We start from the raw sequence: 9,795 nt of genomic DNA, 5'->3' as shown, positions 1-9,795 counted from the left end.
TGTCAAGCTATTCCTAATGACCCAACCAGTGACTTCAAGGTCAACGTTAAAGAAACGCTGTCGGAGCTGTTTCAACAAAAATTGATAGACGAGAACAAGTTCCGGTTTCTCATACCACTCAGTACAGTAGCAGGTCGCTTCTATCTATTACCTAATATCCATGGAACCCAGGAAGTCCAATTCTTTCAGGCGTACAGACTGCTACCGAGAACCTTTCTCGGCATGTAAACCAGCTAATCAAACCAATTGCCCCAACTTTCCCCTCTTGTATACATCACACTAACCATTTCTTAAGCGAAATAGTAGACCTACGCATTCCTTCTGGATAAGTGAATTTGATAACTGCCCCCTAAAACCTTTATAGTATATAGGAGTTTCATTGACGATGTGTTTCTTGCGTGGCCCCACGGCGAATCGACACCTTTTGGCTTTATTGCTGCCTTCAAAAGCGTTCACCCGAGCATTAAGTTTTCGCGTATCCACTCAATATCAGAGATTGACTGCCTCGATGTTAAAATGTCATTGACCGCAATTAATCTGACAACTAAACTTTACAAAAAGCCAGCGGAGAGGCGTCAATATGTCCCCTTCCAAAGCAGCCGCGTTCGTCATTGTAAAAAAGCGATCCTTTCGGGCACATTGTTTTAGGCGTATATGCTCTGAAAAAAAAAAAGAAATGCTAACTGCGCAGAGCTAAAGCGTGCACTTGTGAACCGCCAGTAGTGCAGCAGAGGCACCGCGAGTAGTAAGTGTACCGACGCTTACAAAACATTTACAATTTGATAACGTCTTTTAAAATCGGTGCCCGCTTATCTACAGGTTTTAGTTCATGCAGCAAGCCACGCTGTAAAGCATGCCCACATACATAGGCGTACTTACTGGTGGGGGTGGGTGCTTTTGACGCTCGCCCCCCTCCTGTAAGAATTTGGGTGGCAAAGTATGCCATGCTTCCCAGTTCCCGACATAGCAAGTTTGGGTTTTATAATGCATAATACACTGGCTTTTGTTCACGTGTGCGTTGTTAAGCCTGTTCGCGTGTGAATTTCTAAATTCTGCTTTCTGCTGCAGTGCGGAAGATAGCGCTCACGTTCATTTTTCACTGGTGTCCCGCTTGTGCTTTTTTTAGCGCCGCATGATTATGTGATCACATGGAGTGACGTTTATCATATATATATATATATATATATATATATATATATATATATATATATATATATATATATATATATATGGAGCGGCCAGTCCAGTCGCGCTGCAATATTGCGTGCATTTGAGGGCTTCTTTCACGCTCGGAAAAACCATTTTTATGTAGCACGTGTTGAGCAACAGAAAGCTGCATCGGGAGTTTTTCATGTCGCTCTACAATTTTCTCATTGACACCTTTAATCTAATTATAATATTTGAGAAGTTGATTATTAGTTAAGACTAATTATCTAACTAGGCGGAATGAAAACTATAGTTTGAGTATCCGCAAGCGGCGGCAAACAACATTACCTTAGTTCTGTTCTGCTGCGTGGCATTTGCGTATTTTTAAACTCTGACTAAAGTTAGCTGGGACGCCCTGTACCCCATAGTTATCTTTTTACCCACTTTCATTTCCCATTTCCTTCATTATGTTCTACAATACAATATGAACCCTTCAAGCTCAGCTACTTACCCCGATGCTTTCCTTGTCTTCATTGCCTGCTGGCTTTGTAATGGTGGTGATTAACAAACACCGAGCCCCTACGTTTCCCTTCTCCTCGTTCATGTATATATGGATATCACAATGAATATTGGCCAGTGATCGAGTTGATCTTCTGAAAGCACATCCGAAGTTGCACAAGAGCACAGATTCACGAGACGGGTGCTAAGACATCAGTACTCGGGGCCGGAATCCCGATTTCGTTCGCGACAGTTGTTCGTAGTTGGCTGGATCGTTCGCTATATGACCATCGGCCGACGCCTATATTTATGAGCCGCTCTAGCGAACCCGCAGCTTCGAGACTTAGGCCCCAGAAACACATTTTCTCTTCTGTAAAAGCGCAGTTTTGTGTGACCGGCTGTTGTCACCGGGGCGATCGCTAGCCATAGGTCGGCACACTCACTCGCGACGTCCGTGCGCCGGCCAATCAGGAAGTGCACTGACGCAAGAGAGGTTTTGCTAACACGAGCGCCGAGTACGCAGTTTTCGCTACGCGAAACCATTTGCTCATCGAATAGCGCTTTGTTTTCACCACCGGTGCTACACCGACTCACCCTGTGCAGGAATGCCTGTCGCAAGTCGCGATGAAATCTTTCAGTCCGGCAGAAGAAAGAACAAGAGAAGCGCTTGCTTTCAAGCAAGCAGGCTGACGCCGAACGTGGGCGATGGGCTGACACTTTTTCTTCTTCTGTCATGATGACGATGGTGATAATAATAATAATGATGAGTCTTCGAAACACGGCACGTACCTAGAATGGGGGATAGGCCAAGAATCGGGCAGCCCGAAATAATAGAATACAAAAAATGTTAGCAAGTAAACCCCATATATAGTTGAGGAGAGGTAGGTTAGAATCAAAATAACAGTACCTTCGCGAGCATGTAATAATGAAAATTAAAGTATCAGTCAGAACATGAATCAAACCAAATTCGGCGAATAAATAAACGTATTAAGTTGGGAACTTAGCAATTTGATAGGAAACTAGCTACGGGGAGCCCAAGGTTTCCTCAGAGATCTCCAAGGCACATGCTGCGCACTTCGGAGGAAAGTAAATGGAGGCAGGGAGATAACCAGCTAAAAATCGTAGCTTTGCGCGGGTAGCATTTAAAATTTAATTTGTAATGTACCAGCTTTTGGAGCATTCGCTATTTCCTTATGTGTAATTTTTATCTACGAGGAAGCGGTTATCAGTTGCACGGTCCATTGTCTGTAGATCAGAAATCAATCTCAAATCACTTATTCGGCAGGTCATCGCTCCTTACCTCGTCTCCAAGAAGTCTCTCCGCCCTGGTGGCAAGTGGTGAAACGAAACAGATTTTGTGAAAACGTTTGTTTTATTTTCATCATTTTTGCGCTCATTACTACATCGTAATGATTATACATAAGTGGAAGCAGGCTCAGCAACGAGCTTTGCTTCAAATCATCGGCGGCTTTCAGATTGTTCAATACCATGACCGATGGACCTTCACACATGTAACGCTTGTGACAATGGGCTCGCAGGAAGATGGAGGCATGAAGTGATCAGTAGTCGTCGATCGAACAAGAGACGCATCAGCCTGGAAAGTCCTCTTGTCGGAACGCTGACCCCAGGCTGACGCTTCTTCCATTGTGCGGTCACTGTTGGTTACCCGTGACACATGTGACACATGTAACACATGTAAATATATAGACACCACCAGTGGTACGAACAAAAAGAAAGCCAATTTTAACTATAGACATCATGAAAAGCAGATTTTATTCGCCCATTACCTTTTCCTGGTGTAATTTTTGCTAAAACGACACTAAATATGCATGTAAAGAGTGAAGCGAGAACGAATAATAGCACGAAGCAGCAGTTATTGGAAAGTTAGCGCGCGTTATTCAAGCAATGTGCATGCAACTGCTTGTCAAATTTCTTCTCGTTCTTTCAGTAGATACCAAATCCTGGGTAAACACTTTCGGACGTTCATTACATCCCACTTGTAGCTTGCCATAAAGTTAACACTGTTATTTGTTCTTATTATTACCTTGTGCGTTGTCAATTCGATCAAAGTAACTCGTAAGAAAGTACCAAAGGAACCAATACTTCCCTGCCAGAAACTCCCAGTTGTTCAACTTTTATTCGTCTTGCCTAGTTATCTAATGTTGCAAAATCGGCTGTATAACATTTCAACGCGAGTAAAGCTTTAAACTGTGCTCAATTCTGCTGTACATGAGCTGCGGCCGGAGGATTAGAGCACTTGGGGAACACAGCGAGGTGTGTTCTGAAGTGCTGATACATCCTCGAGCACTCACGGAAAAAAGCCCTCCATCATGATTTCATCCATGGTGAGAAATCAGACGAGGCTTACGAGCACATGTAATCGTGATGGGGACCACGATACAATCGCCTAAAAGTCACCGCACTATGGTGATGAAGATAGACCGACAACATAAATGATAAATTGTTTTGTCAGAAATCTTACGAGAGAGCAATAAACAACCATCAATATCTTTACGATAAGTTCAATGCAATGTGTAAACCCTCGTCGTCTTTCTTTTTCTTTTTTTCGCCACCAACAAAAATTGTTCGTAAGTAACATTTGCAGCCTGAAAACGACAACGTTCGTTGGAGTTGTATTGAAATTCTAAGGAATGCTCAGATTTTGATTGAGCAATAACCAGCACACACAGCTCATATCATATTTGCGCTCGAGGAAAGGCCCTGCTTGGCATTCCAATAATTACCCAGCTTAGCGCAGAAACTAAGAATGGCTATGTCTGTCGCATACAGAAACTTCATAAGAATCCGTTTGAACACAGTCGAAGTAAATCATCTACTGATCACTGTCACCCCACGTGTTTACTAATTTGTGCGAAGCTGGCGCCAAGCACGCACTGAAATTGATCTTGGTGTTTCAGCTCTGCGCGCTCTCCATACGTGAGTTCCTGTGTGGGCCTGGGAGAAGGACACACGAAGCACTTGTCTTAATGCCACGACTCGTAAACACAACGTCGTTTGGTACATTTGCCATTGAACGTTTACCTTGAGTGCATCATTCCCCCTGATGATAACTTTTAAGGACATTGCTACGGGGTGTGGGGGGCAGTTTAAAACTTCTCCTCCAGCAGGCACCGACCCACACATCACTGCACAGCAGGAAGGTAGAACTTGTGACTGCCGACAACCTCCTTGAAGACGTACTCCGACCTGTCCGTGTTCAGGAACGCGGCCGGGCATTCGGCGCTCGCAGTTCGCACCAGGCGTCCAGTAGCCATGGGGCGCTGCTTCCATGACTGAGTTCTCGGGTCCTGGTACTCAGCCATGGACGTGGTCGTGTGTTCGAACGCGCCTCCTCCCACTTTCTGGTGCGTTCGTGGCCTCTCGCGAGGTGCTTTGCTGATGCGCGCGTAGGAACTCGTGTTCTCGAGAGACCGCAGCACACCCGCCGACTCTTCTGCCTTGCAAATCGAGCAGTAGTCCGCGCCTCCTTGGACGAGTGTGCCCGAAGAGTCAACCGGAAAGATGATGTCCTTGGCAACTGCGTCTCTCTTGATCGGCTTGGCGCGTTCGACGAACTCGGTAGCGTTGCGCTGCAGGCTCGACCGCGAGGCGTACGATTCCTGAGTCGTAGTCGAGAACGTCATCCCTCCGGTCACCTTCAAGTTGTCCATGGGGCGATAGGGCACGGGTTTCGGTGGTATCTTGACTTCGCTGTAGGCCTCACCGGTAGTCGTCTTTCGGGGCGTGTAGTCGGTGTCGTCGCCGAGCTTCTTCAGAGATGCCTCGCGCTTGATGGGTTTGACTCTTGCCGTGGGCGTGACGCGCCTAAACGTGTCTCTCATCGTTGTCGAGATTTCGGCGTAAGAGTCTTCCGCGCTCCGCACCTTGAGGCAGCTCTGCGGCCTATACGGCTGGGGCCGCTCAACTGTCACTGGCTTGAAGGCCTCCCGGGACGTCGTCGTCACTTCCTCGATGCCCGAGGAAGTACGACGGCGTTGTTGCTGCGCCCCGCCTGTTGAAGACCCTGCAGCTACGGCATGCTGCCCCCGTGTGTAAGTCCTGTGTCTGTCCCGCCTAACCTTGACAGCCTTCTTGTAGATGTCCTCCCGTTCCTGGGCCTCGTGTTCTTTGTACTCGAGCTGCGAAGTCGTTTTGTAGTCTGAGGAATCCTGGCCGAGTACTAGCGTGGACTCCGGTTTTCTTACAGAGTACCTTGTTTCGCCAACGAAAGGAGCCGTCTTGGAGTAGCCAATTTTGTCTTCATTCCTGATCACGTAGGAGGTGTCATCGCTCAGCTTCAGCGTCGACACAGGCCTGACCGGCGTCGGCACTTCCGCGACTGTCTTGGGAGTGAACTCTCCGTGGTGGACTGTTTCAAAGCTCATGCTTCCTTCGGGCGCGAGATTTGGCTTAGGATAAAAAGGCTTTGCGGGCTGTATCTTTTCGCTAACGTCTTTGAAGCTGTCCGCTGTAGTCGTAGAGAAGCGAAGCCTCTCACGGCTTGCGCTGTTCACATGCGGACAGACACGCGAAGCCTGCGGCCTAGACGCAACGTGCGTCTCGGCACCTTTCTGGGTCTGTAGCTGAGCTTCAGAACTCAAGGCACCCTCACCAAAGTAGCCCTGTGCTTCGTTACCTTCCACAATGACCTCTTCACTCCTATGAACGTCGTGTTCTGTCTTCGATCGTACTTGGTGCTCGGTCTCAAACTTCTTCGCTGTCGCAGCATACTCAAGATATTCTTGCTGTCCAGCGCTAACTTCTCCGACCCGCATTTCAGTTTTGCGCTGTTCCACTGAAGTTTCTGCGCTCTTTTTCTTGAATGCCGCTGTACTTTCTCCATTCGCAATGATGGATTCCTGTCCAGCAAAATGGGCTTTCTGATGTCCATGCTTCTTAGCGTTTTTAACCTTATCCTGCCCTCTTTGACGCTCCTGCACTCCTTGCCGCGATTCCTGGCAACTGTCTGTTTGCACTGCTTGCACAGCACGTTCTTTTTTTGACGTCGACCCCGCACCAACCCTTTTGCGTGCAGACGCGTCTTGTTTGATTGCTTTGTTTTTAGCGCCCCTGTTTTCGCTTTCACCTAAAAGACCCTGTATTTCGGCAATCAGCTCTGCGGAATCCTTTCGACCAAACATGGTGATTCCATCGGCGTCTTTCTTCTTTCCCTTAATTCTTCGTAACTCATCTCCAGTTTGCGTAAACCTGTGGAAGACGTCGTGACTCTGAGGCCGCCTGCACAGAGCGACCTTTGCATGCGTGCTTTCAGGCTTCTTGTACGAGTCTTTCGTCGTGGTTGAGTATGTGCCGGGACCTTCCCACTTTACGCTATCTTCTTCAAAGTGGGCTTTTCTTTGACCCCTGGACTTTCGCTTTATGAGTACATTGTTAGCACCCATGTGCATCTTAGCGTCTTCATAATTGGAGCTAAGCCCGGCTGCATGTAACTGTTTCACACTGTCCTTCTGATCCATTCTCGAGCTTTTTCCAACACTGTGCTCCTTGCGGTGGCGTGAGGCTGCCGCTTGGGGATCTCCTTCAGACGTGCTTCCGTTGCTGCCAAACAACTTCGACAAGGACTTGGGCTTGACAGGCCTGACTCGGTCCATCTTTTTCTTGCAGAAATCTAGCTCGTTTGTCGTGCGCAAATCCATCTGACCCGACGACACGGCAAGGTTGTCTTTGGGGTAGAACGGGATGGACATTTCAGGACGATAGTACGCCTCCGCGTTCGCCATTGTCAATGGCCGGTCGACTGGCCTTGATCTCTCCGGGTCTTGATAATGAGGGGCCTCGAATTCGTGACGCGCTTCCTCATATGTTGATGCTGCCCGATGATCGTGACGTTCTTCGAGGTGCGCTTCTCCCAATGCACGCGCTTCCGTCGAAACTACTTCACCCCCTCTAAATTGGCGGCCGTGAAAGACTTCCTGTGTGGCTGTTCTTCCCGTGTCTTCTCGGAAATGGCGGCCATAAGCGGCTTCATGCATAGCTTTTCCTTCTCGTTCCTCTTGGACGAGATCCGCTGACGCTTGATCCTCGGCTTCCATTTCGGTGCGCCTCTTCTTGACGTCAGTTTCGACGTCCGCATGCAAGCTGTCGTAAGATGGATCGTCGAACTTTCGTGGTCGCAGCCTCCTCGTGACCATTTCAGTTTGTTCCCGGTGTTTGAAATCTTCGCCAGTAGTGGTAGAGTAGTGTGTCTTGCCACCAGTTCTCAAGCTGGTCTGTGGTCGAGTCAGCGGATAGTGTCGCGAACCGGATCTGACAGTGGCAGCATTAGTGGCGGCAGTACTAGCGGCAGTACTAGCGGCAGCAGTTGCAGCAGTAGGAGCAGCCGTAGCAGCAGCAACATCCTGCCGCTCCAAGCGATACTGTTCTGCTCTCGAGACTAGGTTCTGGTCGATCGTCGAGAAGTAGTCAGAGCTGGTGGTAATGTATTCTCCCGGACCTTCGAGCCTCAGCGACGTTCTTGGACGGTACAGCGACGATACTCTGCCTTGAACCTGGCCGCCATCCGCCCTCCCCGATAAGCTGTGCAGGTCGTGGTGGTCGTGGTGGTCGTGGTGGTCGTGGTGATGGTGGGTGTGGTGGCAGTGACGGTTCTCCACTTTCATACGCTCCTCCGCTTCATGAGCTTCAAATTCGGAACTTTGGATGAGGTGGGTGGCCGCAACGTCTTCGTGCATAACTGCCTGTTGGTACGAGAGCCCGTCCACGACTGCTCCGTCAGTCTGGGCTCTGCCTTGGTGACCGAGACCCGTTCCTCCCATCGCAATCGCGTCTGAATGGAAGACTTTGCTTTCGGATGCGCGCTCGTGCTTTGAGATTCTCTGTTCGGAGACGGTCGTCGTTTCGCTTGCGTCATCTTGACGCTCGATGCTGCGATAGGATTTCGATATCTGGAGTACAGTGTCGGGTGATACTTCCCACTGCCTCCTTCCGGCTTCTTTTTCACCTGGAAAAGACGACGTGCCGAAGAAGGAGTCACGGTGAACAAAACGGCTAAACAACAAGTCACACACTTCTCCAAGATTTTGGGAAACCGCAAGGAACACACGAGACTTGAAGAAAGGGACAACACATGTGTTCGTGTTGTCCCTTTCTACAAGTGTTGGGAAGTTCCTTGCGGTAACTTCCCAACATCATGAATTACCAACTGGCCTACACCCACACTCTGCTATGCTTCGCCAAGGCCGCGCTTAATAGCAAAGCAAGAGTTATCTGTTACGTTAACTGGTGCCGTTCATGCTTTTATTACTTGCTTTTTTGCTTCAGCGTACTTCCACCATCAATCTGCGAACACGCCGTATAAGCATGAACCGAAACCTTTAATACTTAGATCACGAGAAATGCATGCTTCTTTAGTAGCGCCTAAAATTCGCCTATCAGAAATTGCCGACATATTGGCTGCTACGGCAAACAGCGCAACATTTGATAATACTTCTATAGAACTGCTTACTTCTTAACATGTTTTTTTTTATTTTGTGACACTCCTGGAGGTCACATAACGCCTTTCTAATGTCATTTAACAACATCCGTCCGTTCGAACCAACATGCCGCAGGCAGCTAGCTCCCTATAGTACATCGCGCGAAGAGAAAAAGCTGTTCCTCCAACAATGCACTGCAACAAAGTCATCTCTTTAGTACACCTCGTAGACGTCTACTATAGAGGACTTACAGCTTGTGCGTGCTCTTTGTTGCAGACTCTCCTGTGCATCGTTAGCGAAGGAGCCGATTGAGGCAGAACGACAGCGGTGTTTCCTGCGTGGAAGAAAAAAAAAGGATAGCAATGATTTAATAACAGATACCATCCCGATCGTAGTCTCCTATGTACCTTATTCACAGCCAGGCAAGATACGCACCCATATTTATGAACATATCTGAGAGAACGTTTAGAAAAGTGCCAAGCTGGCTTTGTCGTAATGTGCAGGTTTCCATATCGTTCTGGCGGCCTTCATGCCGATAAAATGGTGATTAATGGGAAGCTGGATAAGCAGACAGTGATTTCGTACCACAGGTACATTGGGAAGGCAATGACGAATGCAAGAACACCGCACTAGCCTTGCGTTAATTAGCAGAATAGCAGTGCGTGAATCGCCATTGGTTGCTACGAAGCTAACGTGGAACTTTTCTAAATAGTTCGTT

The 9,795-nt window shown here is 48.2% G+C and overlaps 1 protein-coding gene across 1 annotated transcript in view; it reads right to left on the bottom strand.

Annotated features, from left to right (window-relative positions):
• Nucleotides 1–2,997: 2,997 nt before the first annotated feature.
• Nucleotides 2,998–9,795, bottom strand: part of LOC142571944 (uncharacterized) — a 32,137-nt gene continuing 25,339 nt past the window's right edge. The window contains exons 2-3 of the mRNA XM_075680686.1: nucleotides 9,329–9,411; nucleotides 2,998–8,605 (exon numbers count right to left, since the gene is read on the bottom strand). Of these exons, the coding sequence (XP_075536801.1) occupies nucleotides 4,788–8,605; nucleotides 9,329–9,411 (3,901 nt within the window). The 3' untranslated portion in view covers nucleotides 2,998–4,787. The remainder of the gene's footprint in view (nucleotides 8,606–9,328; nucleotides 9,412–9,795) is intronic.

This window comes from Dermacentor variabilis, chromosome 2, assembly GCF_050947875.1.
Source record: "Dermacentor variabilis isolate Ectoservices chromosome 2, ASM5094787v1, whole genome shotgun sequence".
NCBI lineage: Eukaryota > Metazoa > Arthropoda > Arachnida > Ixodida > Ixodidae > Dermacentor > Dermacentor variabilis.
This window is presented reverse-complemented; position numbering and strand designations above follow the sequence as displayed.